At 47.8% G+C, this 27716-nt stretch overlaps 11 protein-coding genes across 11 annotated transcripts; 6 read left to right on the top strand and 5 right to left on the bottom strand.

Annotated features, from left to right (window-relative positions):
- Positions 1-251: 251 nt before the first annotated feature.
- EDB93DRAFT_1147775 (pyridoxal phosphate-dependent transferase) lies at positions 252-2580 on the top strand. Its single transcript, XM_041449536.1, has 9 exons — positions 252-298; positions 364-682; positions 730-861; positions 913-1050; positions 1099-1587; positions 1784-1945; positions 1999-2071; positions 2122-2245; positions 2300-2580. Exons 2-9 carry the CDS (start codon positions 473-475, stop codon positions 2361-2363), a joined length of 1392 nt encoding a protein of 463 aa, XP_041307372.1. The 5' UTR covers positions 252-298; positions 364-472; the 3' UTR covers positions 2364-2580.
- Positions 2581-2595: 15 nt separating this feature from the next.
- Positions 2596-4080, top strand: EDB93DRAFT_1104180 (uncharacterized protein; the record flags this gene model as incomplete). Its single annotated transcript, XM_041447394.1, has 8 exons — positions 2596-2620; positions 2686-2855; positions 2903-2955; positions 3015-3083; positions 3149-3221; positions 3406-3479; positions 3528-3630; positions 3682-4080. 8 exons carry the CDS (start codon positions 2596-2598, stop codon positions 4078-4080), a joined length of 966 nt encoding a protein of 321 aa, XP_041307371.1.
- Positions 4081-4619: 539 nt separating this feature from the next.
- On the bottom strand, positions 4620-6715 carry EDB93DRAFT_1147758 (uncharacterized protein). Its single transcript, XM_041449535.1, has 9 exons — positions 6479-6715; positions 6147-6430; positions 5998-6097; positions 5670-5951; positions 5423-5619; positions 5293-5369; positions 5120-5240; positions 4995-5057; positions 4620-4942 (listed from the first exon to the last, which is right to left on the bottom strand). Exons 1-9 carry the CDS (start codon positions 6658-6660, stop codon positions 4644-4646), a joined length of 1605 nt encoding a protein of 534 aa, XP_041307370.1. The 5' UTR covers positions 6661-6715; the 3' UTR covers positions 4620-4643.
- Positions 6716-6756: 41 nt separating this feature from the next.
- On the top strand, positions 6757-8841 carry EDB93DRAFT_1147751 (3-hydroxyisobutyryl-coenzyme A hydrolase). Its single transcript, XM_041449534.1, has 8 exons — positions 6757-6973; positions 7033-7143; positions 7200-7281; positions 7334-7397; positions 7447-7514; positions 7564-7756; positions 7811-8219; positions 8275-8841. Exons 1-8 carry the CDS (start codon positions 6857-6859, stop codon positions 8695-8697), a joined length of 1467 nt encoding a protein of 488 aa, XP_041307369.1. The 5' UTR covers positions 6757-6856; the 3' UTR covers positions 8698-8841.
- A 782-nt stretch (positions 8842-9623) lies between these two features.
- On the top strand, positions 9624-11553 carry EDB93DRAFT_452851 (Indoleamine 2,3-dioxygenase). The gene is made up of 2 exons (XM_041456420.1): positions 9624-10238; positions 10290-11553. Exons 1-2 carry the CDS (start codon positions 9927-9929, stop codon positions 11391-11393), a joined length of 1416 nt encoding a protein of 471 aa, XP_041307368.1. The 5' UTR covers positions 9624-9926; the 3' UTR covers positions 11394-11553.
- Positions 11468-12517, bottom strand: EDB93DRAFT_452840 (uncharacterized protein). Its single transcript, XM_041456419.1, has 4 exons — positions 12317-12517; positions 11827-12262; positions 11577-11749; positions 11468-11521 (listed from the first exon to the last, which is right to left on the bottom strand). Exons 2-3 carry the CDS (start codon positions 12203-12205, stop codon positions 11613-11615), a joined length of 516 nt encoding a protein of 171 aa, XP_041307367.1. The 5' UTR covers positions 12206-12262; positions 12317-12517; the 3' UTR covers positions 11468-11521; positions 11577-11612.
- Positions 12518-13009: 492 nt separating this feature from the next.
- EDB93DRAFT_1085715 (uncharacterized protein) lies at positions 13010-15218 on the top strand (the record flags this gene model as incomplete). Its single annotated transcript, XM_041445931.1, has 9 exons — positions 13010-13302; positions 13354-13879; positions 13930-14017; positions 14072-14139; positions 14189-14330; positions 14377-14755; positions 14807-14921; positions 14974-15066; positions 15114-15218. The coding sequence occupies 9 exons, from the start codon at positions 13010-13012 to the stop codon at positions 15216-15218; spliced, it is 1809 nt and encodes a 602-aa protein (XP_041307366.1).
- A 223-nt stretch (positions 15219-15441) lies between these two features.
- On the bottom strand, positions 15442-19024 carry EDB93DRAFT_1250655 (uncharacterized protein; the record flags this gene model as incomplete). The annotated part of the gene is made up of 5 exons (XM_041453043.1): positions 15442-16166; positions 16219-18154; positions 18212-18675; positions 18729-18783; positions 18839-19024. 5 exons carry the CDS (start codon positions 19022-19024, stop codon positions 15442-15444), a joined length of 3366 nt encoding a protein of 1121 aa, XP_041307365.1.
- A 1836-nt stretch (positions 19025-20860) lies between these two features.
- EDB93DRAFT_1040113 (Chloroperoxidase) lies at positions 20861-21861 on the bottom strand (the record flags this gene model as incomplete). The annotated part of the gene is made up of 4 exons (XM_041444543.1): positions 20861-21062; positions 21114-21327; positions 21378-21581; positions 21639-21861. Coding segments are annotated over 4 exons (843 nt in total), but the record flags the coding sequence as incomplete, so codon positions are not given.
- A 2972-nt stretch (positions 21862-24833) lies between these two features.
- Positions 24834-25590, bottom strand: EDB93DRAFT_1147723 (uncharacterized protein). The gene is given in 6 exon segments (XM_041449533.1): positions 24834-25119; positions 25173-25192; positions 25280-25281; positions 25294-25356; positions 25407-25444; positions 25494-25590. 6 exon segments carry the CDS (start codon positions 25519-25521, stop codon positions 24923-24925), a joined length of 348 nt encoding a protein of 115 aa, XP_041307363.1. The 5' UTR covers positions 25522-25590; the 3' UTR covers positions 24834-24922.
- Positions 25591-25658: 68 nt separating this feature from the next.
- Positions 25659-27439, top strand: EDB93DRAFT_1085666 (uncharacterized protein; the record flags this gene model as incomplete). Its single annotated transcript, XM_041445925.1, has 2 exons — positions 25659-27202; positions 27256-27439. 2 exons carry the CDS (start codon positions 25659-25661, stop codon positions 27437-27439), a joined length of 1728 nt encoding a protein of 575 aa, XP_041307362.1.
- Positions 27440-27716: the final 277 nt, after the last annotated feature.

Genomic DNA, 27716 nt, shown 5'->3' with positions numbered 1-27716 from the left:
TTACACCGCTCTTCAGGGCGCCGGTCGATCCCACTGGTGAACGCATGTCTCGGATATTGATGATAGGTTGATGAACTTCGGTAGCCTAATTGTTAGATTGCCTCGCAATAGGCCGAATTTGTAGGCAAACGTCGGTCCGTAAGTGTGGTTTGATTTAATGGTGCCGTCTTGAAAGTTTCAATATAAGCGAATTGGTAGCTTGTTGTCAAATCACCGTGCGGTGGTGTTAAAACTTTAAAGCTTTAACTCACGAACGACTCTCACCGTTGAGCAACAGATCAGGGCCCCGTTGTCTTATGTAAGAAACTCTCGCACGTGACCTCATTAGACCTGCTGACAACTCAATTCGTTCACGGTGCTCAGAGTTGCTTGCTCTTCGCCATTTCACAACAGCGAGCATTACGACTAACTTCTTGTTCTCCTTCTTATTCAGGTTCTCCTATCTGATTAACGAGAGAAGTTCGCATCCAGGATGTTATCTAGAGTCACCCCCAGTGTAATAGGAAAAGCTACTTTCAAAAACTCCATAGGACGGGCTGCCGTCTGCGCTCGCAGAGGTTTTGTGCAACCTTCTAATGCAGACCGTGCACGCATCGTCGAAGATATGCACTTCAAGCTCGAGGTTCCCAGTCGTGAGAACAGCGTGTCACAAAAGACTCGCCCCATATACCTCGATATGCAGGTAAGGCCATGCAATTAGATACTATTCGGTGTATTGACAAGGTCCAGGCCACCACTCCCGTAGATCCGCGTGCTCTCGATGCTATGCTACCATACCTAACAGATCAGTACGGTAATCCACATAGTCGAACTCATGCATATGGATGGGAAGCGGAGCAGGCTGTTGAGGTTGCACGCAAGGTAAGTCTGCCGGATTTACGTGCGTGAAAATGCCCCTATAACATCTCTCAGCATGTGGCGGAACTTATTGGAGCTGAGGCCAAGGATATCGTTTTCACTTCTGGTGCTACCGAGACCAACAATATGGCCATTAAGGGCGTCGCACGGTTCAATAAAGACAAGAAAAGACATGTTATCACGACACAAACGGTGGGTTGAGCCGCTTAATTTCATGACCAATGTTGATCGTCCCTGCAGGAGCACAAGTGTGTTTTGGATTCTTGCAGGAAACTCAGTGAAGAAGGCTTCGAAATAACCTATCTTCCTGTCGAGTCTAATGGCGTAGTCAACCTTGAAACTCTCGAGGCCGCCATCCGCCCTGACACTTCCCTCGTTTCCATCATGACAGTAAATAACGAGACCGGTGTCATCCAACCCATGAAGGAAATTGGTGCTATTGTGCGAAAGTATCGTGGCGTACACCTTCACACCGACGCGGCGCAGGCCGTGGGAAAAATACCTATCGATGTTAATGAAGCCAACATTGACTTGATGAGCATCTCAGGGCATAAACTCTATGGCCCAAAGGGTATAGGAGCTGCTTATGTTCGCCGGCGACCGCGCGTGCGATTGGAACCGATCTTGAGTGGAGGAGGCCAAGAGCGTGGGCTGCGCAGCGGTACGTTGCCCACGGCGCTGGTGGTTGGCATGGGCGAAGCAGCACGTATAGCAAAGCTAGAGATGGCGGTGAGTTTCTTGTTCTTTGCACAACTCATGATGAAATTCGCACATGCGTTTGAAGTGGCACTTGAATCAAGTGGCGTGATGCTCTAGGCTTACGGCCGTATGAGCCGCTAGCTTGGTGACGATTCCTGTGCAGGGGTACTGATTAACTTACTGTCTATCATTCCGCCTCTCGTTCCGAATCTGATGCATATTCCAGAGGGACCACGCACGGATCAAGCAGTTGTCGGATAGGTTAATCCAGGGCATCAATTCCCAAGTCGAGCATGTGGTCCGAAATGGAGATGTCAATGGATACCCAGGATGTGTAAACCTTTCGTTCTCGTATGTTGAAGGCGAAAGTCTTCTCATGGCCTTGAAAGTAAGCATAGCGACACGTCTCTGATGAGAGAAATTTTCATGTCTACGTTGCAGGATATCGCTTTGTCTTCTGGTAGTGCTTGTACATCTGCGTCTCTAGAACCTTCATACGTTCTTCGGGCTCTTGGTATGTTTTCTTCGTGCGTGATCTTGTCGTAGTACCTGACAGTCACCTAGGAGCGGCAGAGGATATGGCACATTCCTCCTTACGCTTTGGCATCGGTCGTTTCACCACAGAAGCGGAAATTGATTTCGTGGTAAATCATATTGTTCGCGTTGTCACCAGACTTCGTGATATGAGGTACGGTCTCGTGTATATGTCACTGCTTTTTGCTGTGCTAATCGCCTCCTTCAGTCCGTTGTGGGAGATGGTGCAGGAAGGCATCGACATCAACTCGATTAACTGGTCTCAACATTAATTTATACTTCTGTGATCGCGGCGCAACATTTTGCTTAGCTGTCGTTGACATATTTGAAGATTGTTTTGCCTATAATTTTATGTACAACAATACATACTTATGAAGGACTTTCGAAGGATATTATTGGCGGTATCCGAGGTCTTGTCGATGATGCCCAAATTCTTGGCAAACAACCGAATATAATGGCGAGTTGAATCTCCGCCATAACTGTACTCTTTCACTTTCAACCACCATGGCAAGACGTTTGTACCTTGGCAGTATGAAGATTTTTTCTTGTCAGATCTTGGCATAAACAATTCTAATCATCGTTTGCATTGCACAGGACTTCCCCCTGATGCCCGTTCTGACGACGTGGCTAAGTTTTTCGATGGCTATGGCCGCATCATTGACTGTCGTGTCATGACCGGTTCGTCGGACAAGAGGCGCGCGCCAAATGCGGAACTTACTGGACCTCCATCAGGATTCGGTTTTGTCGAGTTTGAGAGCTCAAAGGTGGATCCACCATGTATCAGGGTGATCAGTATACCAAACTTTTATAGGATGCGGAGGACGCTGTACATCATTTCAATGGCAAGCCATTCATGGGAGCCAAGTTCGTATCGTAATCACCCGCAACATCTTTCATATTGGTTCTTATACTTCTTGTTTTAGCATCGTCGTCGAATTCGCCAAAGAAAGTCGCCCTCGTCGGGATGTCTATGAGAGCGACCGTGGCTACGGGTATATTTGTTGACTTACCAAGTTAATGCTGTGCCTTTTCCCTGACGAATTATATTTTTCTTTAGGGCTGCTCGCTCCCGTAGGCCTCCAGGTATTCGCCTGATTGTCTCCGGTATTTCTCGCGACACTAGCTGGCAGGTATGATATTCTTTCGGTTTGCACCATTGGACAATGTTCGCGGAGCATATGGCGCTTCTGTATTCTGGAGATCGATCCTGCTGGTCATTTTGGAACCTGGAAGGGACCGCCTGTATCTCGTTAATGTTCACTTTCGCCGGATTTGTCCAACCCCAACATCGAACCTGACCATACACTCACCCAGGACTTGAAAGATTTCGGACGCGAGGCTGGTAGCGTGTCGTTTGCTGACATTGATCGCGATAACGCTGGTCAGGGGTACGTGACTTAAATTTGATGCGTTGTCCTGAGCTGACAGTCTCTTAGTATACTTGAGTACCTATCGCGAGATGATGCAGACCGTGCCGTCAAGGATTTGGACGGTAAAGACCTGCGCGGTAGACCTGTTCGCGTTGCCTACGACGATGCCGTAAGTTTGATGGCTTGGTTCTTTTGCACCGGGCCTTACCTGTTCTGTCAGCGCGGTGGACCTGATAACTACAGGCGCGAGGATCGTCGTGAGGAACGTCCTCGAGGTGACGACCGATACAAAGAAGAACGCTACTACAGGGATGATCGTGCATCCTATCGCCGCGAGCGATCTCGCTCGCCTCCTCGTCGCAATGATTACGAAGATCGTCGCCCCAGGTCTCCACCTCCGCCGCGGAGGGAACTTGATGAGAGAAAACCTGCAGGGTACGATGATTACCGACGGGGAGGTTATGATGATGACCGCAGAGCCCCTGATTATTATTATGACCGCCGCAGGGACGATGACCGGCGACGTGAAGATCGCGGTGGCAGACGCGACGAGAAAGACGATCGGTACGACGACAGGGCGATGAGGCACGCAAATGGCGATGGTGGATGGGCGCGTTAAAGGATATAGCCGCTGGATATTTTGCACTTGGCCGAGGGGCACCCCATCCGTTATTGGTTTTCCCCTCTCTTATGATGGTCATGGTCTCCTCGAGCTTGGCGTTGGCGTATGTTGGGTCGAACCGGAGAACTGTTTTTTTTTGTCTTACAGAGGTCATTTCCCTCTTGGTCCATATGTCGAACGATTAGGTGAAGGCGTCCCGAATTTGGCGTGGAACCTGTACTTTCAAGCATCAGCTGAAGGTTGGCTGAAGGATAACCAAGGCAGCGCGTGAGAATTAACGTGGGCGTCATCTTTCGTATCGGTGGCGTTGAACCACGGAAACTTGGAAACGGTGACGGAATTAAAGAAGACTTCGTGTGCATACTACCCTCGGTACCTAGGACTGTCTGTCTTGAATTTGCCCACCAATGTGATTGTGTCCTTCATTCGTGGCACTTGAGTGCACGGTGATTGACGTTTTCCACATGGCAGACTTACGTCTTCAGGTGTGTCACTTTACTCACATCTTTTCCTAGGGACACCTATTAGTATTCATGTATAAATATAAGTGTAATCAAGGTTCAGTTTGCCGCGATGTGTACGACAATATGTGAATTATTCTCTATTCCCCACCATCCTAATTCTTGATCATCGTTCCCCAGAAGAGCTAGTGTGTCATCGCCCATTCTCAACCATACACAAATATTATCACGGTTCCTCGGATTTTTCCTTGCTCCCAGAGCTTTCATCAATCTGAGCCGGAAAAGCCCTAGTTTCATCGTAGAAAGCACGCGCAGCGAAGTAGATACGATGAGCCCCCCTTCCATTTCCGGGATGAAGAGGCCCCTAGGAGGCTCAGAGCATTGGTGAACTTTCACCTCTGTGGGTAAAGTTCAAAAGGCGGTGAAGCGACCATCCAAGTAAGGACCTACCGATCAAATATTGACTCAGTCTACCGTCGCGATCAGCTGTTGACTCGGCAGGTCTACCGTGTTCTGGTACATAGCAAAAAGGTTTGATAAATATAATAATGACTTAGTGGAGTCAAGACACTGACTCATGCATAGCCTCTTCCATTGCGGGTGTTCCTTCATTTTGTCTTCATCATGCCCAGGCATAGTCTTCGCAACGAAAGAAAGATAAAACAATTCACTATCTGATCGTTCCTTCGTCGAGATCTTGATGACAAAGGAAATTAAACTCTAGGCACCGCAGCGGACCTATGCTCACCGCAGTTGCGTCAAGGACCCGCAAGGACGGGATCTTTGCTATGATTTGCTGCCTGGAGGAACGAGAGAGGTCATTAGCTGCAAACAATGAGTATGTATTTCCTCGGAGATGACGACGATCTTGCGCTGACCCTCAGACAGTGGATTTTTGGCGAGACTCAATGTTTCGAGATCGGGACACCACTCATATAATCGGTCAATATCGTGCGAATTATGGAGTTTGTTATTGGAAAGAGAGAGGATTTTGAGTCCTTGTAAATGTGACGGACGAGATTCACGAGAAGGAATCGTTTCGATACCGTTAGATGAAAGTACGAGTCGTCGTAACCTGCGGTACCATATTAGCTTATTGAACAACCCCACAAACACTGAACATACGAGGTGCACGGCTCCAGTGCCTCGCTGATATGTTGCCAATCATCCAGCTTGTTGCTATCGAAATTGAGGATCTCGATACGGCTCAATACTGTAGAGATCTTCGCATGTGATAGGGAAGTAAGCCCATTGTATCCGAGTTCTGCTATGCGAAGCTGAGGCATGCGTATGGCTATGCTTGTAAACTCTTCCCAGGAAACCCAGGTCCCGTTGAGCTGGAGCTCTGAGAGTCGCAGCCAAGCCGATGCAGGCAAGTGAGATGTGGGCGGCGTCAGCCGGTTGCGACTATTTGTAGTGTCAGTGTATTAAAAGAGGAAGGCTCAATGCTTACTTGAGCGCTAGCCGCTCGAGTTGATGCAGTTCAGTGGTTATCATCGCCACAACGTCCCAACTGGACACAAGCGTTGCAGAAAGATCCAGGCCGCGGATGTCTTGATCTCATCAATCGCACGATATTTGTAGAAAGACGCACTGGCTTACTAGGGCATGTCGACAGAATTTCCCCGCGGTTGTTCCCGGTAGAAACCATTTCATTATCGAGGCTCGCTTCGCGCAGTCGCTCCAGATTTGAGAATTTGCCTCGGATCTTGTCCAGGTCTACAGCTTCCACCTGTATGGAACCATTTGAAGAGCCCAGAACGATTTTCTCCTGCGACGCAGTGCCATGCACAGCTTCTACATACTTGTTTTTCAATGCTTGTAAAAATGGATACCCATAGCAAACGGAAGAGGATGGGCGAATAAAGGATCCGCTGTGAGGGACTCTTGTGATCACTGAGCGATAAGCATAGTTGTAATATCCTTGATCTTACCGACAGTCAAAATATCGTCTCCCATCCTTTATGCCATCATGTTTCCCGCGAGTTGAGTCGTCCCATTCAACGCCAAGCCAAGGACCAGTGGTGCCTTCAAGCGGTCCAACGTACTTGACAGTGCCGAAATGACCTGATGGATGGTATATTCTTGAACCTGTCGTAGGAAGCACATGATGCATCGGTCAAAGTAGTCCGATGGTAGAAAGTGCTTCCGAGTCACAAGCAACATACAGCAGTCATTGAACGATTGTGTCAAATGATCACGTAAGCATCGCCTTGGGTCCTGCCAACTACACGGTACTCCGAAAATCCCAAAAAAGTTGTGGGTCGCAGGCTCTCCAACGGTCTCCTTTAGTTATACACCTGGTTCTGAGTATGCTGGCTACTGCTCTCACAAGAATGTCGCGTAACGGTATATCAGCAGCTCTTGCTAGGACAAGTGCAGTGGCTGCTCACATGTCCACCAGCACTCAGGCAACACCACTAGAGCAAGTAAGTTCTTTGCAAGTGTTTTTTCTCACCAGTCCCTTGAGAATTGTCCTCACATACAGTCTGTGCTCTTTGAGTCGAATGGCGCAACACGCACTTATGTCTTGAACCGAGCAAGCAAACTGAACGCTCTCAATGGTGATATGCTCAAGTTAATGAGACCTCAGCTAGAGGTAAGAATGCTGTCATATGAAAGTGCAGGTCCTTACGAAATTTCCCTGTACTCTAGCAATGGTCAAAATCCGACCTGTGCAAGATTGTCGTTGGGACGGGTCTCGGCCGTGCATTTTGTGCAGGCGGTGATATTGCAAGTGCGTTTCAGCGTTCAAATCCACGTGGATACTTGCTGATTACTTCGCACAGCTGTACTACAGCATTCACTGCATGATGCTACTCGTTCAAAGGCTATAGAATTCTTCAAAGACGAGTGAGTCATTGAATCATGCTCCGGACCGCTTGAATTACTTATCCTTTAGATTTGAAATGAACTATATCTTGTCTGCGTTACCGAAGCCATACGTAACCATCTTGGACGGCATCACAAGTTGGTGTTTTCGTTCTGCACAGCTTGCATAGCGTTGACTCATCAACAGTGGGCGGGGGGGTCGGACTTGCCATTAGTGCTCCTTTTCGAGTTGCAACGGAGAAGACAGTATTTGCTATGCCAGAAACCAAGATAGGTTACTGCCCTGACGTCGGAGCAAGCTTCTTTTTGTCCAGGATCGACGGTGAAATTGGCACATATCTCGCCCTTACGTCAGAAGCTCTTGTTGGCAGGGAAGTTTTGTGAGTAGGAACATATTTTCTCCCGATAGGACCGTGGGCTTATGGTTTTGGTAGTGAACTAGGCCTTGCTACCCACTTCGTGTCGTCAAGAACAGTACCCAACTTATTGACTCGTTTATCTGATTTGGAGGATCCTACTTCCGCTATGATCGATGAGACCATCGAGGACCATTACGCAAAACGCCTCCCAGACGAACCGGTTGGAAAACTGACCGGTCGTACGCGCCAAGCTCTTGATATGGCATTCCGACATGATACAGTTGAGGAGATTGTGGAAGATCTCACTAAGTTAGCCTTGACTTCCGATGACTCGATTGCCAAATGGGCCTCGGGAACACTGGAGACCTTACATTTGCGGAGTCCGACTAGTCTCAAAGTGGCACTAGAAGCGATCCGACGCGGGAAGAAGATGACGCTCCTCCAGGCCCTTCAAATGGAGATGGGTATTGCCACTGCTTACTGTGTAAGTTTAAAAATGACATTTATGCTGTACGATCTGTATAACTTGGAAAATGCAGAGCGGCGCGAGTACAGATTTCACTACAGGAATAACGGCGGTCCTGGTTGAAAAAACTAAAGCTCGCCCTGCTTGGTCTCCTGATCAGCTCGATAAAGTCTCGGACGCAATAGTGGGGCGATTTTTCGAGACAGAATCAAGTTATCTCTGCGACGTACCTACTTTGACAGCGCCGGACTTCCTTTCGAATGGCAAGCAAAATCCGATGAAATTCGCTTTGCCAAGTGAAGCCAGCATCTTGGAAATTGTCAAGTCCAAGGCCGGCAAAGGTCCTATCTCCCTCTCTGACCTACTAGCCCATTTTGATGACCTTTACTCGGGTAAGCAAGGTGTTGGAGAGAAGGTGGTGGAAGTAGTGAAACGCAGTTGTGATGTCATTGGTAATCAAGGTTCGGAGGTGGTTAATTGCAAAGAGCGATTGTAGTCTGTCTGCTCCCGGCACATCCTCGATATCATAATTTGCTTATCATGCTGTATGTTTCGCACGCGCGCAGCCGTCACCACGTCGTCCACAACCCGGCGGACCGGAACTGCAGCTAACTCTTGAGGGGGGCGATGATTGTTTGAACCTTGTGCTTCATCCCTAAGGAGAAAAGTGTAGTCAACATTGATGTTTGACGTTGCGCGACGCGCAGCTTTTCATTATACTGCACGGCCACTACGCTAACTCGAACCCAAGTTGCCCAAAATTGTGATGAAACAATAGAACCAAACTAACTAGACATACGTGTTCAATGTCGCACGATATGATAGCTGCGAGACTCCACAGGACAGCTAAGTGAAAAAAAAATAATCTCAAGATTATTTTGAGGACCTTCTTATGCTGTGTTGTGACTCGAGATGCGCTTCCGAGAATTGCTGGGACGTCCACAACGAACAAGTAATAATGCCAGCGTTCACACAGCAAGTTATCACACATCTCTCACTTGAGCTGAGACTCCGATATGGTTAAGTTTTACCGGAAACTGTTCACAGCAACAAAGAGTACTCGGACATAGAATACAGGTACTTTGGACACGGAGTTCCTACAGACTCGAAGCAATACATGGTTACTGGTTCATTTCATTGTGACTCGAGTTTGTAAAACGAACATTGCTAGATCTCTCCATCACAGGTCAGTGCCTTAGATCCAGGCTGTGAAGATCAGCATTGGAAACACAACATCTCACCAGCGCTCGATGCGTGCCAACAGGCAATACCCTTATGTGTAAGGCATGTGTTTCCTCACCCAAAGGGGATCATAAAGATGGGTGACACTCATGGGATCAATGTCAAAGGTTCCTGAGTAAGATCTTACCAATTGGCCAGACTCGACAACGAATTACAAGGAGTTCACAGGACTGAGAGTGGCACCGAGAATGATCGGGGTTTCGTGCCAACACCCCGCAAGTTTCGGTCAACTCCTGCCTCGCATGAAGCTCCGTTAGTTCTCACAGAGGCATACGCGCCCAGTGATGCCGTTTGGGCAATATCGGCGCTGCCGATGCACACACATCAGTGCAAGCACTGTGACTAGGTAACCCTCAAATCTCGATGATATGATCTAATCGAGGACACGCATTGGTAGTTCATGTATAAAAGGTCTCCGGGTCCTCTGCCTCGAATCATAATAAATTACAAGCCTGCGAGTCATTCTCTATCATTCCACTCGCAATGTATCCAATCGATCTATTATCCCCATCCCATCTCTTCACCAATGTCCTATCCGTCCTCAACTCCGTCCAGCTTCTTAGCAGGAAAGAGGCACCAGGAGCACAACCAACCCCAGCGGATTTTGAAGTTAATCTTCAAACAAATACAGGGTTTCTCCCTGAGAAACCCATCCCACGGCTTCCCGAAGCTTACAGCGCATGGGAGGATGCGCTTACACGAGCTCAGGAAGTGCTGATACTCGGGGAAAACATAACACAGGACAACACAAAGAGCCGAGCTGACGGTGAACTTTGGAGATCACAAATGCGAAAGGTCAGTAAATTTGACATGCGAGGGTGGAACAACGACTTACGTTCTACATAGCTTCCCGTGATTAGCATCGATGATCTAAAAACAGACAAGCAATTGTTACGTCGCGCTCACAAAGTGCTCGCCTTTCTTGTACATTTCTATGTCCATTCCATACCGGATCAGACGGCCGGTTCGGTACTTATTCCCAGATCCCTGGCGACTCCATTGCTTGAAGTATCGGACGTCTTGCGGATGGCGCCGGTACTTACATTCGCCGACACCGTCCTATGGAACTGGGATCTCATTAACCCAGAGCTTCCTGTCACGATAGAAAACATGCGTTTCGGCGTTGAGCTCTTCTCAGGGACAGAGGACGAGCGCAATTTTTGGTTCGGAAACGCAAAAGTTGAGATGTTGGGTGTAGAGATGCTTCACCTCTTCAACGAGTACCACAGTCTCCCCAATGTTTCCGACTTCGCGTCCGTCTGCAAAATCAATCGCCTCTTGACCCGCCTTGTGGCAATTGTCAACCGGGTTGAAGAAACCTTGTTATCCATGCGAGATCTTGTAGATCCCTCCACATTTTACTGGCAAGTGCGGCCTTGGTTCAATGGAAGTGCTAGCGGATCATCTAGCCCAACATGGATTTTTGAAGACGGTCCGGACTCTTCCACACTCGACCTCAGCGGACCATCAGCTGGCCAAAGTAGTGTCATGCATGCACTTGACATCTTCCTAGATGTCGACTTCAAACTGCAGCAGCGTCGGTATCCAGCCCCCTCAGAATCAAATAAACGATCGGATCTTGGTTTCATGGAGAGAATGCGACGGTACATGCCCGGGGCACACAGAGATTATCTCCACCATCTTGCCAACTCCTCGCGTCCTCTCCGGGAACTCGCCAAAAGCACACCTGCTGTGAAAGAGTCATATAATGCAGTTGCGTCGGCAGTTAGAAAGTTCCGGGACTCGCACATACGCATCGCATGCCTATATGTCGTCTCCATGGCACGATCAACGGCAATACCAGTCGGATGCCCCGTATTTGCGATGATGCAGAGGATGGAGCGACAACAGAAGAAAACAGGACACTCCACTGGCACGGGTGGTAATGAATTGTCGCTATTGCTGAAGTCCACCCGCGATGCTACAGCACGTGCTGCTCTAAAGATCTGAAGGAGGGAATGGCATGGCATGGACAGAAAGCACTTACTTTATCATAATAACCACCACTATATCGCAGCCCACAACCATATTGTCCGCGGAGAGGTATTTATTGACCGAGATACTTATTTTGTGTAGCCCTAGACGCGTTTTGAACATGATACACCCACATTGTAATACTTTACCCAGATTCACATATTTATTATACCGATACAAATAGCAGAAAAGCAGTCATCGTTTGAGAATGACTTGCTGTAGTTTTCTTGACAAGCAATCTTTTTCGACCAAGGGATTAGAAAGCAGGGTTAACGTTTTGCCAAGACCAACTGATTTCAAAGCATTTGCATAGTTGGAAAGCCGGATACCCGCTGAATGCGCGTCCGAAATGGTTGAGAGTCGCTATGAGTCATATATCGAATCACGCCAAGCTGGACTGGGGAAGTACAATTTGATTGATTTCGTAGAATCAGAACGAATAGTCTCAGCATTGAGCTGGCCCTGAGAGTATTCTGTTCTGAAATGAGTTGACGTTGAGAACACCGGGACCCGCATGGCAAGAGTGGGGAGCGGAAAGATGTCAAAATCGCTGAAACGACGGCGATACGTTGTGCACGGAAGGTCCAGATTGTGATTTGATATTCGATGAAACCCGGAAGGAAGTTTGGGTGACCGGCGGGTATCATGATGGCACTGGGGAAAAAAGAGATTACACGAAATAAGAATGTGGCGAGAAGCACAAGCACAAGCGCTGGAGATTCGCACCAAATGTTTGCGACATTCTGAACAGAAGGAGAAATGAAAATGCAAAAGACACATGATGACATGTTCTCATGGGGATCTGGAGAACATTCTCATTTGTGGGGTTCGTTATTTGACCAAGGCTTCATAGGCACGTCAGACCATAGCCAGAAAAAAATCGCCATTAACGCACATACAGAGCCTGTTTTACCCGAAGCTCGCGGATATTCCTCTGACTTTCGATGTAGGACCGGCTATGGGTACTATTATATGCGGCAACTTGAACAACGTAGCTTCGTAATGGACGACGTCGATGTGAACGTGGTGGACAATAACTTAAAATTTTGTGTTCAGTTGAACCTGTAGTATCTGATAATCGATATTCCCACCATATCGTGTGCAAATACGTCAGTGATGGTGCTGGCGATTCAATTGCGGTACTTTTACATGTCTTTCCTACTTCTCACCGGTTCTGTGCGCGGCAAGCAGATTGCGAATTTTAACGTCTGCGAAATCGTTGTTAGGCCTATAAATCCGACCGTAAATCGCCTAGTCAATCGCACAAAGTTCTTTTCGACAAGCGATCCATGATGCTATACAAACGCTTAAAGTGATATCTATATACCGGTCCGAAGGAAAAATCTAAGCCTAGTACGGGAAACTGTAGCTCAGGCCTCGGCTGACCTAGTCTGTTATCTCTGAGGAGTGATTCAAAAAGAATGCTTGCTTGGAGAGTTCATCCATTCATCATTCAATGGTTGCTTCAATGATGGCGATTGCAAAATCTGATTACGTGATGAACGCGTTCGCAAACTAATGTCAACAAACACTTTGAGGGGCGCGTCACGGTCTTCTGCTCTTTCATCGCGCTTTCTTTTCAATTTGTTATCATGTCTCAACTCTCAGCAGGAATATGTCGCCGTCTCAACGAGGCTCCTCAGGAGGAGATAGACCAGCTTTCTTCTGGGCATACCGTGCAGCTGCTTTCCATCAAGAAAGTCGCCCCGACAACTAGCTCGACGACTGCTACCGACAGGTTTCGCATCATCATTTCTGATGGCGTCCATTTCGTCCAGGCAATGTTAGCTACTCAGCTGAACGATCTTGTAGCAAATGGAGACATAAACAAAAATACTGTGGTGATCATTGACAAGTTAGCCTGCAATTTTGTGCAGGACAAAAGGTGAGCAGCTTTCGATGTCATTTCTACCCCCTTTTTTACTATCTTATCTAGATTGATCATTATTCTTGACCTCCACGTTGTATCACGAAATGAAGAGAAAATCGGGAGTCCTACTGCCCCTCCTTCTACCCAAGACGCGCCTGCGCCTGCTGTTCTAGAGGCTGCAACCTCTTCCGTTGCTTCGCCAGCTACCTCTTCGTCTACTGGTCAGGCGAAGCAGCCTCAGCCTCGCACTGGCCCATCCGGCAGAGGGGGCAGGTCAGTGTACCCCATCGAAGGACTTAGTCCTTACCAGAACAATTGGACCATCAAAGCTCGAGTTACTCAAAAGTCTGATATACGGACTTGGTCAAATCAGCGTGGAGAAGGGAAACTTTTCAATGTCACACTAATGGACGAATCCGGCGAGATTCGGGGCACTGGCTTTAATACAGTCGTCGACGAACTATACGAAAAGTTCGAGGAAGGAAAAGTCTATTACATCTCCAAAGCACGAGTGAATCTTGCAAAGAAGAAATTTTCGAATCTTCAGAACGACTATGAGCTGAGTCTGGAGAAGAACACCGAAGTTGAAGAGGTACATACCATCACACTACCACCCAAATACTGGACTCATGATTCTATCAGTGCCTTGAGACAACCAGTGTGCCTCAGATGAAGTATAACTTCGTGGAATTGTCTTCATTGGAAAAATTAGAAAAGGATAATACTTGTGGTGGGTGCTTTACAGTTATGTCGTTCTTTTTCACATGTAGTCCATCACTACCAGATGTCATTGGAGTCGTCAAAGAAGTTGGCCCCCTCAGCGAAATCACATCAAAGGCGACGAACAGGACGGTAAGCCGTATGATGAACCCGTTATCCGAGGATTTTAATTTGGTTAAAGATTCCGAAACGCGACTTGACCATCGTCGACACGTCGCAATATTCTGTTCGCCTGACCTTGTGGGGAAAACAAGCAGAGCAGTTTTCAGCTGACGATCTTCCAGTCGTTGCATTCAAAGGCGTTAAAGTCGGTGACTTTGGAGGTGTGAACTCTTTTTCTCGTTTTAATTGGAACTCACCCCACCAAAGGTCGCACTCTCTCCATGGTCAGCTCAAGTATAATGACAATATCGCCTGATATTGATGAGGCGCATTTGCTGCGGGGATGGTACGACGGTATCGGCACTGAAAAGAATTTCCAGTCGCACACGAGTGGTTCATCTGGTGCATCCTTTGGTGGTTTCAACCGCAATGAGATGCGGCATCTTAGTGACGTCAAAGAGTCACAACTTGGCATGTCCGATAAGGCAGATTTCTTTTCCACTCGCGCCACTATTATGCACATCAAGAGCGAAAATATTTCTTATCCTGCCTGTCCCACTCAAGGTTGCAGCAAAAAGGTGGTTGATTTAGGTAGTGGCTGGAGGTGTGAAAAATGCGACAAAACTTTTGAGCGACCGGAATACCGGTATGCTCATTTGCTTGGTCCTTCGAACCCAAATCTAAATTTGATTATCAGATATATCATGTCAATGGCAGTGGCCGATTGGTCCGGTCAGGCGTGGTTGCAGGGTTTCAATGAGGCTGGTCTGGCTGTCTTTGGGAAAACCGCAGATGAAGTCCATGAAATCAAGGTCAATAACACATCTCGCGGAACTTTTCTTGATGTTTACAATCACATGATAGGAGCGCAACGAAGCAGAGTACAACGCCCTCATGGCCCAGGCCAGTGGCGTCACGTTCAACTTTAGTTGCCGTGCAAAGCAGGACACGTACAATGTGAGTGTCTTCTATCTATTACAGGTTTGAAATAACGAATGGCATAGGATCAAACGCGTGTCCGTTACGGGATATCGAGAATCACTTCTCTCGACTATCTCGAGGAAGCCAAACATCTGGTGAACCTTCTCAAATCTTCATGGGCCCAGTGATTCTTTCGTCGATATGTTTAGTTGGTGTATATTAAGCTTTGTCTACTTTTACCTGCCCGTTGTGATAAATACTGTAACATTTACATTTCTGTTATCTTTTACAGAGTCCGAGTAGCGAAGTAGTTGAAATGAAAACGTTCTTACGGGGCCCGAGTAGCCAAGTAACTGAAATGAAAACGCTGTTATCTTTTATTGGGCCTGAGTAAATACTTCACATAAATAGTCAAGGGGGATCCAAAGGATAATGATATACTCTCCTAAACACATGCCAGATCACACCGAACCCTTCGAGAACGGTGTCAACCGTCTGTTGTGCGATCGGGGGTAAATCAAATTTCAGTGGCCAGGAAAAGGGTAATGTGTCGATAAGAGAAATTGAATTTTCATCTGGAGGTGAACTCGGTGTGGGTGCGGGTGTCACTTTTTCCGTAGCAATTCCCAATGAAATTTGTGATGGAGGCGGGGAAACCGGGGATCGGAAGGCGGTGTGTACACTAGAGCCCCCCATCACTGACGTTATCGTTGAGTATGATGGTGATGGCATTGTTGAGGCTGTAGTATAGTCAACCGAAGGCTTTGTATGCGGAGGCGCATGGATAGTCGTAGTAATGAACACCGTCTCGATCGACGCCTGAGAATGATGATCGCGCCAAACTAGATCATCATCGAGTGGCGTACGCCGATCGAGGGAGTGCCTCATATGCCTGAATTCGGCTCCGAGGTTGAGTACCACCATGAGAACAAGAAGAGCGGGCGCTGTCCATAGCAAAAATTGAAGTAATTTCCCCAGAAACCGGACGCTGATGTGAAAACGGTGAACGTGTGGTTGGGTCCTCAAGGAAAGTGTGGGGGTGAACATTTCTTCCAATATGTAATGGACCAATCTGTTGCCCTGTTGAGATGCATGTTGGTAAGCAAGATTGGAGCGTAGAAGATGTGCGTCTAGGCCTATAATACAAAAGTGAGTCAATATCGAGATAGGGATATCCACTGTTCTTACCTGTTGAGGCTTCCACGTTCACTTCGAGTTTGCCAACAGGTATTGTAAATGTGGGCAGCAGTATGCCCACGTACCCGTCATCTTTGCCTTTGCCTTTTCCTCTGCTAAAGCCATCGGTGGGGGTCTTGACTAAATAGTCAATCTGAACGTCTCCAAGGAGATCACCCACGTACACCCTGGCCCAGGCAACCCAATTCTTGCTCCCTAACTTATCCAGAGAGGATGACAAGTCGACAATTGACCCCTCCGCGTGCTTGGTGGCTGAGCTTATTTCAAAGCGGACAGGCATGCCGTCGATGCTCACGCTTGCGATTTCCACAGAACAGTCAATACGCGATGCGTCACCTGCGAGTCCAAATTCCATCCAATCTGTCTCCATTTCATATGGAGCTGGATGGTTTACCCGAACACCATATACGTTTGTAGATGTCGCCTGATCAAAACGCAAGGGTGTCACAACGACCGTGACGGAGGGGATCATGAGGGGACCATCCCTTTTTCTTCTCGAGAGGGTGCCAAACATCGGAGGGAGAGACACACCAGTTGCTACACGGTTCATCCCAGTCGGCGTGCGTGGCCGACTGGGAGGGCGTCTTAAATTTTCAAGGGTATCATCTGCTGCGGAATGTCTTGTTGGGATAAGCGATCTCGCTATAGAGCGTAGAGCAATACGTCCTCCATCAGATCCACAACGTGACAATCCTCCACGCTGCAGAACAGTCCTGCGTGTCTGTGCATCACGGATGTCGCCTGATATATTGTATACCTCCACTGTTGCAGCTTCACATTCATTACGGATGATTGTCGCGATTGTTTCTGTATCTGCAGCGAGCACAGAGAATCGGGGCAAGACTATGGGGATGGGATCTGGTTCTCCGTCTGTGCTTGAATTCGAACCCCCATTGAAAGCACGCGGACGGGATATGACGAGGATTGTGCCAGTGATGTTAAATGTGAAGACGTTCTTTGATGGAGGGAGTATATCATTCATGTTGATGTGAATGGTCAATGATGTTGGGGGATGAGGAACGCTTTGTACATCGGAGTTCGCGCGGCTACGTCCTTCTAACGTCAGGGGCATCGAGCTGATGGATGACAGAGTGCCCGAGGGTGTTAGAGAAGTCGGGGAACCTTCGAAAGAGTAGTCTGGGACTTGTTCTCCTGGTAGCGGCGCACGCAATAAGGACGAGGTCGAGCCGGCTGAGGAATTAGAGCCGTTTCGTGTTGCTAGCATAGGTGCTTGGAGCCGAGAATTTGGATAGGATTCCAAAGGTGATGATTCAGAAATTTCTAACGAGGCTTGCCTCGAGACCGGTGTTGACGGGGGGTTGACGTCAAAACCCGTATAACCTGCACCTCCTGTGACAGTCCAGGTCGGCTCTTCTGCAGGTGCCCAAATGACGTCGGATCCTCGCGCCTCCAGCCCTACATCCATACCAAGCATTGTGGCCACGCCGGGAAACCAAACACCCTTTGCCGTTCCCTTGTATTCCAGCTTCATTAAGATGCCCTCCCTTCCGCTCGCGGGATCACTGTCCTTTCCAAGAACATGACATGTCATTTCACCCTTCACCTCTTTCACTCCTACGCGCCTCCGGCCATCTTTGCTGTCCATAGTCTTCATAGGCGCTGCCCAACGAACACGAAAACGATCTGCAGATGGGAACGTTCCAAGGATAGCAATACCGCCAGAGGCTCTGTCCGTGTAAGTGGAAGAGTCAGACGACTCATCATCCGCCATGTCTGCGTAAGACCCTGATCGTGAAGGTCGAGTCGTGGTTCGTGTGACGTGAGGCTCAGACGTAAGCTCCCATGCGCCAGGATCCTCTTCTGCAGAAGAAAGAGAGGCAAATGAGGAGGATGTCGTCGTAGAGCTTGGAGGGAAAATGCGAAGCTTGACATTATTAGACAAGCAACGCGGAAGGGGGATGGATATCTGTATTTATGCAGCACTTGTGAGATAAAAAATTAGGCCATGGTAAAAACGACGTACAAGGAAAGGAGCCTTCGGGGGACGACAGACATATGGGACCCAGAGATCTAAACCAGCCATGAAATGCATGTTGTTACGCTCTCCTATGGAGCTTCGTCGCATTTTTGCGGCAGAGAATGTAGAAACCCTGATCGCACTGTCTTCACCAAATCTTGGTGGAAATTCTTTGGGCAGGACGTATGAAATGTTGTACCCGCTGACAAGGATGTGACCAGTGTACTTGTCGTCCAGAGGCGGGATTGTAGTGTGAGATGTCGATGTAGAAGAGGATGCACGAGAGGCCGGACTCATGCTAGACGTTGGTAGACCAAAAACAGAGAGATAAGATTTTTGAGAGCGGGCCGGTAGATTGAGAGCGCGTGCAGTGTTGTTCAGTAGTGGTGAGGTTGTAGAGGAAAAATTGTAAGGAACAGAGTTGCTGTCGGTTGGATGAACTTCCGAGCTCAACATCTTCAGGTTTCCCTCTGTGATGGTGATGGTAAATGGGAGGAAAGGAAAACTAAGAATGAACTCTTACCAGGAAATAATGGTAATGTAGAGCCAGGAGAAACAGCATCCATAGGTATTGAGAGCTATTGATGATCTTTAGCTCATTCGTTTTAGTTGACTGCGATAAACAACACATACCTTGAGATACATCTTAATGGCAATGCCATCTTGACCCTGCTTCGCTTTACCCTCGATGGAAAGACGTGTCACAACGTTTAACTTTGGTTGCTGCTGGGCAGTTGTCGTGAATGTGTAAGACGATGCATTCGCTGAGAGTGGTGGACTGATTGTACGCGCATGTCGCGATTGCGCAGGTGCATACATTGAATTCGCGTGTCTATCTGGTCAAATGACGCGCTATGATGGTGGATGCTTGGCGTGTTTTGATATCACTATCGTAAAGCCTAGGAAGCGGAAAAGTGGACCAAAGACGGGTTCTGCTGGCTTATATAGCGCGCAAAAGAGGCCTGCAAGCCGTTTTTGTTGCTGTGCAAACAAAAAGTGGTCGGTCGGCAGGAAAGGCGCGTTTAGTTTATTTGCCACAAACGCGTTGCCGGTTATACATAAAAAAGGCATCAAACTCAGTGACCGTAACCCAACAACCACTTTTTGGGACGGCACTTGCATGGGCAAGCTTGGCCTCGCAGCCTCAACTCATGATCAAGGTTCCGTCATTCTTATACTGACTGTTATGTAGAATCCCTTATTCGTAACTCTCCTCTCTGCAGCTAGCGCTGGCTTGTCACTTCCGCTCGGAACGCGGGTCACTGGAAACCCGACAAGCACATTCTGGCAACCTTGTGCCTGCAGACTATGTAGTCACCTGGCCATGCATCGATGATGGCCAGAAGTTGGAACAGATGCAACAAAATAAACAAGGAATCTCCGTGAATCCATAGCAGAACTCTAGGACGGCTCACGATGCCACAGTGTTCGATGGAGCTTCATTCTGATTATACCCACTCTTATACTGTGAAATTACTCAAATGCATGAGCAAGGCCCCCGTGGTACGCACCCGTCCATCTTGATTACTGCAAGTAACTTACTGGTTTGTTGCTTACGGTGACTACTGCAAGGTGTCGTCGGCAGCTTGCCTCATAGACGGGCTTCCCTGTTCAAGGCTTCAAGCTAGTGTAAATGCACACCGCTATAAGGCAAGTTGGGTTCTTTCTTGATTACTTTCACAATTTGGTGGTATGTGGCCTGGACGTGCACCAAAGCTTTGTCCGCCACTTGCGTTTCCACCATCACTTGCAATAAATTTGTTAAATTAGACACAATTCTGCTTGATATATTTCCGCGTTGTATGGCTGATCTCGTATCTACCACTAGGAAAGGTAGCAATGTCATAATATTCCTGATCTGCCAGTTCAATGCCTGTATGAAACTTCACAATCAGTGAGTTAATAACGTTATGCAGCACAGAGATTAGCCAAATGAGGTTGGAACATATGAGATACACTAGTGCTGTTGCTCTAGTAGAGCAAAGCAAGATATTTCACCTTTATTCCTACCAACGGTCCCTTTCTAGTACTCAAATGCCTGGTGCCTACTCTGTCGCAAAGAGGAAGCAGTTAGCTCGTGCTGAGCAAAAGAACGTTGATTCTGATGGTGGGAGCGAGCAACTTCGACCTCATCAATCAACGTTCGAGTCAACGTTCAACTGTTATCGTTTGCATTATACCATTTTTAGGTCCGACTCAAGCGAGGGTAAGCAGTGATAAAGGCCATATTTTTGATGCATTCACCACTCTACAATACACTATCCGATGGTCTTAAGATTTCAATACATACAGCAGTGGATGTAATAGAAAGTAATGGCCAAAGAAAAAAGGATTGTTGTGAGACGTGCTTAAAGTTTTGTCGACGCAAGTGACCGTGGATTACTGCACTCTTAAGAATGTGATGGCATGCAGTAAGGTCCGTCTTTATCAGTCTCATTGAAACACATAATTTATGTCATCAAAAATTAGTGAAACAAGTAACCAAGAGCATCATAATATGTATCCAATGGGAGATAAAAATCGTAACCGATCGTCGTCAGTAGTGCGTACGTGATCATAAAGTGAGAGCATGTCGTGACATTCAGGTGAGTGTCAGTATCCGAATAGCCGCTTCGCGAAAAAGCTCACTTAGACAGGAATAGCGTCATGTTGTTCTGCAGCCTCCTGTGCCACTTGCGCCCAATCCTTCTCGCGCACACCGCACTCGATTGTCAGTGCTAGCTTGTTGAAGTTTATCAGGGTCAGTCCGTGAGATTGGCGGACGCGCGACTCCCAGCCATCTGGAAGCTGTTCATGAAGAAGGAAACTGTGCAGGTCATCTACACGACCTCCCATGGTTGAGAGTAACAGCGAAGCACTGACATGACGGTAAGTATTGCGTTTGGAGACGGACGATTAGATCGAATACTTTGCGCAACCAAATAACTTGTGGAAAGTTTTAAGCTTAAATTCCTTGTTTACTGCACGCGACACTGCACGACGCTTGCCGAGCAACTTGGAGAGATCCTTGATGATAACAACATCATTGCCGTCCTTGTCCTTGCCGGAAGCTGCCGAAAGTAGCTCCTCGATGTAAGGTACGTGCTTCGTCGATTGGTCTGATTGGAAAGCAGCATCGAGGCCTGAAAACAAGTTATTCGACATACAAGAATAATCTCATCAAATTGCTCACGTAAGAGAGATGCGTCGTGTTCAATACCATTGTGCACGTCGAGTTCTTCTAAATCAAGAGTACCGTTGCTGAAGCTTTTGTTAAGCATGCGAGCAGCATAATGAGCAACAAATGAGGATAAAGTAGAACTGATGTTGTAGGTTCCCATGACATGGCGATCAAGGTCGACGAATGATATGTCACGACCACTGCGCGAGATGATGCCTACATTTTCACGCCGTCAAGCCGAGGCCCATCACAAAAGGTTGCAGAATCACTTACCATGGTTGGCTAGCGCATTGAGTCCGGGACACGAGCAGCGGGAGTCGCCTTTCTGGGGAGGCCTAAACTCGGGCCAGTGCCCTCCGTGGCCTGGGTGGCCCTCGGGAGTGACATTGCCGATGCGACGCTTCCTCTCTACGAGGTTGAGAAGTGTGAGGATGACATCCCAAGACATGGTTCCAGCATCATAAAAAAAGTTGGACACTTTGGAGAAAAAACCCATTTTACGTCCTGAGCGTCAATGATAAGTCTTCAGATCGAAGGCGTGGATGGGGATGAAGGAGTAAACACACCTCGCTTGATTTAAGTATAAGAGAACCGAATAAATTTCGGCACCAAAGACTTGGATCCATGGCAGCGCAACCGGCGACCCGGAATATGAATGGGGGACATAAGCTTGCGCCGTGCAAAAGGGTTATATTATTGAATGGGTCTAAACAAATTGTGGAGTGGTAGTGCGCTGATAACATTCCGAAGTAGATGATCCCCGCTGCAGTGATTTACGTAATTTATTCCGGGATGCATACATATAACGCTTACTGGTACGATCATTCCGTCAGTGTTTTTTATGCCTTTGTCATAAACAGCCTCTCGTTCAACCACTCCTGGCCCTTCAAATTTCAAGCCTGCACTAATATAGGTCTAAAATGGCTTAGTACCAGTCAGTGGCGAAAACTTGAGTTAAAGTTCTCGAACTCAACTTGAAATTACCATCTGATGGCGGCTCCAAAAGAAACTTGGCAAAAAGTTGAGTACCATGGCTCCGAGCTAGCTCGGTTGCGAACAAAAAGTCCCAAATTTCTTGGAAGATGCCGAAATGGCGACGCAAGAGAGAAGCCTTTCAAGGCACGTTTATATATTTTTTCCGACAATGAAATATACTCTTGTAGAGCCGCTCTACGCCCGTATACATGTGATAGTCGTCAGTTGACCTCCTTGATGCTAGCAAAGGGCGAATGCAGTTGCTACTTGATTCGCGCTGGATCAATGAATGTACGGTGATATCAGGAACGGTAGGTGGAAGGCGAAGGCGAATCATGAAGCGCACGACGAGACCTTGTAAAGGTAACAATCGGAGTTTACAGATACGTTGATCCTTCAAGAATTTTGAAGCAATCTTCACAGCAAGAATTCGAGAAAGGATCAGTGGGAGCACACAAGAAGATAAACAATACGTCCGATAAGACTTGTTGTACTACTGTTATTGGGCGATGCACGATTTGTTGGCCACGGCGAAGGGTATTGAGCTCGACAGAGGTAGGTGTTGATAACGTTAATCGAGATTTTTTAAAGCAGGAAAAGCGGATAGAGCCAACGGTGCATGCGTGTCGTACACAGGTCCAGGGGAGTAAGTTGGTTGGGGATGCGGGAGATGGTTTGATACGAACAGGACGACAGTCAAATTCAAAAACCCAACTTCTAGCACATACAGTTGTTCTGTTCAGAAAATCTTGATCGATCACGGAATTGTACTGGTAAATGTAGAAAGTGAGAGGTGCAACGAAGAAGGAGTATGCATAGTAGAGGGTCACGGCTTGAATCATGTGACTCCACGTCACAGCAGGCAAGTATTAAAGGAGTCAAACCAGCGTCGTCTCCTCACACGTTATGGAACCTCCTACTCCAATTCCATTTAGATTTAGCAACCTTCCAACTGACCTCGCCTTAATAATTTTCGAGCATGCGGCACAACCAACCTTTGCTGAATATGCCACCTACACGCGAGACCCATACTCATCCGCCCTTTCACTATGCCCCGCTTGCTTGGAGCATGAGAAGTTTGACGTTATTAGGTGATTTCTCTCGTCGATGGTGGCCCTTCGTAGAGTCTGTCCATGGACGTTCTTTCCTGGCTTCCGTCCAACACCTCACCCTACTCTTTGCTGTATCCTTCAAAAGATGCCCGCCCTTCCAGTGCAAATGTATCAGCGAAGCTGCATTTAATTAACCTACAAGCTGCCTATGTGCATTACGCGCGGTTCTTTCCAAGGACTGCAAACATTCTCGCTGGGCATTTCGCACATCAAACTCCCGTTCGCTCAATGTACCCCTAAGGATGCATGGGTGATGCTGTTCACGTTCCCTCCTTCTGTGCTGCCGGACCCTTCACCAGAGGAAATAGAGCCGTATATTGGAGCGGAGTTTGTTCCACGTGTTCCATTTCCGCTGAAGCTGTTCGTTTTTCGCGGGTTGCAAAAGTATTGAGGATATGTCAGACGGATTAATAGATATCGTAATGGTGCTCACACACTAAGCCCCCAACTCCTCTTTCGTACTTTCTTCAACATTCAACTTCGTTCTACACTAATAATTAGGACATTGCCCAAGACGTCACCCGCACTCGATGTGATGCCAACTCTGAGCTAACTTCCGAATCAGTGCATTGGGCGGTCCATATGGTAATGGATGCTCGCGGCAAAATGTGTACCCTGGGACTCTGAACATGCTGATACAATTGATTGTGAGTACAAAGCCAGCGCAGAAAACCGGAGCAAGCAGAGATCGAGGGGGAGGCTTTCCAGAAGCCGGTATTGGGTGTCATAGTAGGATCATGGACGGCAGGTCAAAACAGTTTGATCCGGACATCATCTGAGATCTTCAGGGAGGAGTCGATGAATGTCGAGAAATCTACATACAGGTAGAAGAGGATCAGCAGTGGGAGCACACAAGAAGCTGAATAATATGTCCGATCAGGCTCATTGTACCACTATTATTGGGTAATACACGATTTATTGGCCATGGCGAAGGGTATTAAGCTCAACAAAGGTAGATATCGATAACGTTCATTGTGATTTTTAGAGCAGGAAAAGTGGATAGAACCAACGGTGCGTGGGTGAGTGAGTTGTTCGGAGATGCGGGAGATGGTTTGATATGAGTGTGTGATCCGGGACGACGGTCAAATTCAAAAAACCAATCACAACTTCCAGCGCATACACAGGCCCATTTGATAGAAGACAGTTGTTCTGTTCAAGAAATCTTGATCGCTCGCGGATTTGTACTATCCGCGTCCACTGGTGAATGTAGAAAGTGAAATGTGCAACGAAGAAAGACCAAGAAACGAAGGAGAGGCGCCTGTTGTAAATGGACAAGATTTACATGATCTCTCCCAGCTTCAGCCACACCGAGGGAACCTGACAGTTCGAAGGTTCCACCCGTCCAGCCCGGAACTTCGCTTGTCCCATCTTGCACATCTGCGAAAGTGACGACCAAAGCAACGTTTAAATTGAGCTGGATAAAGGAAATTGCAGCAGAGGAAAACTATACACTATTCAAAATGCGAAGACTCAGGATGCAGCTGCTCTGTCTCTCGCTAAAATCTCTTCTACACGCTTCACCTTATGATCGTTGCCATCACCCACGGGAGTGTCTCGATCTACGCGTGTACCAATGCGGATGTCTGTGGCAACTCGAGGGGCACCTCTGGCGTGGACTGCAGTATGGCAATCATGTATGGCTTGAGACACTTCGCTCCAAGGCCCCTCTAGCAAGACTATTCAGCAAGAGAGAAAGGGATGATGACCTCTTGCTACAAACCAAGATTAGTGCCGTACCCGCTGAAACATGTGTTCGTTATCAGAAGTTTGACATATCGTAAATAAATAATCTTACTGCATCTAAAGCGAGATTAGTTAGATTGAATATGATAACCCACCCTCACCTTGAACGTCAACCCTGATTTTTCCAATACTCTCTGGCAGTCTGCGATATATTCTGCGACCTGAAACGCGTTTACTTTAGACGATGATCCCCTATTTCCTGTGGACATACGGATGATTCTCCTGTTCCCATCGGGATGAGACAGAAATCTGAACGGATAGTAAGGTTCTGGGGTAACGGAAGTTACAAAAACTAAACCTGCTACAGCATAAAGATCACTGGGCATGTTGGGCGTTAGTGTCAAAGTCGAAATGCCCCTTTTTCTTATAAGTACGAGCTTCGGAGAGTGCCGAACGCTTGGTTTGGGAATAAATATGAAAATAACGTTTATGGGTTGCGCAGCGCTCAGAGTAGAGCCATAAGATGCCTTCAGCCGCGCTGCAATCAAGGATCAAAGCTTTCGAGGCTCTCGCTGACCAGCGTCCTTCTCAAACGACGACAAAACCTTCGTTTGTCGTTTTAAAAACCAAATATCCTCCTTCACCTAATACTAACCTACTGGAATCACCCATCTCACCTACCTCAGACTCAATCCAACCAATTGTTCCATTTACGCCACCAAAGTCTTTGAGCAGGTCACCCTCACCGTCGCCTCCAAATCTCGGTCGTAGAACGTCATTAATTGACCTAAAAGACTGGGTTGTAGATGATGGACCAAACGGAGCACCGTCTGGTGTCTCACACTATAATGGTAGACATCTCAAAGGCTTTCCAGATCTCAGAAGGACACCCCCACAAGTTCCCCATAAACCTGCTGCTGCTCGTTCAGCACCGATGTCTTCAGCACCACTCATTAACTTGGAATCCCCTCCCAAGTCACGCCCGCCCCTCCCACCACGCAAACCTTCATATGCATCAACAGACTCTTCACCTTCAATTTCCAATTCTGCTATCTCTGACAGCAGCGCCACTCTACGACCCCCAGGGCGCTCAGATTCTCTCACCGTAGAGCATACTTACCCTCCACCCCGTCCACATGCTTTTGGCTCAGCCCGCGTAAGCCACGCGCCCGCTTCTTCCATTTCGTCATTTCATTCCGTATCGCTTTCTTCTGATGGAAGCGACCTGAAACCCGTGAGCTTAGGAGTGTCCGTGCAGTCATCGTTTGTGGATAACGATGGCAGCGTGGACGGGGACATCGTGAGCATCGCTGACTCATTTGAGAATGTGTCTGTGACTTCCGCGATAAGTCCCACCACCAACATCCCTTTTGATTGGGGCAAGGCCGTTAGCAATGGCGACGGCACGCCTAGGCATGAACCTCCAAAACTACCTCAGCGACCGAGTACACAAGTGCCCTTGTCGCCCCCCGTTTCGAGATCAGTATCAACATCGTCATCCATAACACCCACGACTCGCCGACCCCGACTCCCACCTCCACCGCCTCAGTCACGTACTAAACCTTCTTCCCGCACATCACCCGCATCCACTTCCGCATCCACCTCCGATCGCTCGTCCATATTAAGCAACACAACCACCTCCTCCCTAACGAGCATAAGTACCACAAGCATAAGCACCCGAAACAGTGGGCAGTTGGTACATAAAGCCTCATTACTTCTGCGACCCACGCCAGTTCCGCCTGCCGCACGGACACGCTATGAAGCCTTGTTCGTTGCGACTGTGATCAATCGACGGAAAGTTGCCAAGAAAGCCAAGCTAAAGTCCCCACCATCATCCACATTGACAGTAAAGAAAAGCAGACAAGCTGCTGGCTGGAGAGGGCTTTCAGTCGACCTAATCACCAACCCAGAGGATCATCCCATACTGCCCTTGAAAGAGACAGAAAACGACGATGACGACGATACAGATCTAGTTCCAGTTGGACCTGAAGAGAGACTAGGTGGCCGAATAGTGAAGCTTGTCTGGAGCGCTTCAAAGCTTGACCGTAGCAAACTCCGAGACATATGGTATGCATTGCAGTCCAATTTAATGCACCCACCTCATTCATTCTTCACTACAGGAACGACTGTGATCCGTCCTCGACTGGCCTTCTTGACCGTGAAGCATTCGTTAAGGGAATGTGGAGAATCGATGAAGAGCTCCGGAGAGCCCAACTGACTAGACGGGCATCTGCGCTCAGCGCCGCTTCGTCGCAACGCATTCCCCACCGCCCGAAGAGCAATCCAAGATTGTTATTGCAATAGTAGGACGTGCTTCGCCTATACCCCTGCATGCCCTCCCATACCCATGGACTATGTCAAGACTATGTAATAAGTTATCTCTTACGCAACTATACAGTATACTCACAATATAATTGCTCGCGCTGGACACATACGCTTTGTGAACTTTTAACTTGTTTGTGGATGCCCGCAAGCGGAGCATCAAAGCAGTGGAGCCTTGAATATCGAATTCTGTTATCGGCGGCCTTCGTTTTTCCAAGATTAAATACAGGGAAGCCTGGACTCACGTCTAATTCGGAAA

Source organism: Suillus bovinus (assembly GCF_016758785.1).
Source record: "Suillus bovinus strain UH-Sbo-P2 chromosome Unknown EDB93scaffold_30, whole genome shotgun sequence".
In the NCBI taxonomy this organism is placed as follows: domain Eukaryota; kingdom Fungi; phylum Basidiomycota; class Agaricomycetes; order Boletales; family Suillaceae; genus Suillus; species Suillus bovinus.
The sequence above is the reverse complement of the archived record's forward strand: the minus strand, read 5'-3'. Positions and strand labels throughout refer to the sequence as shown.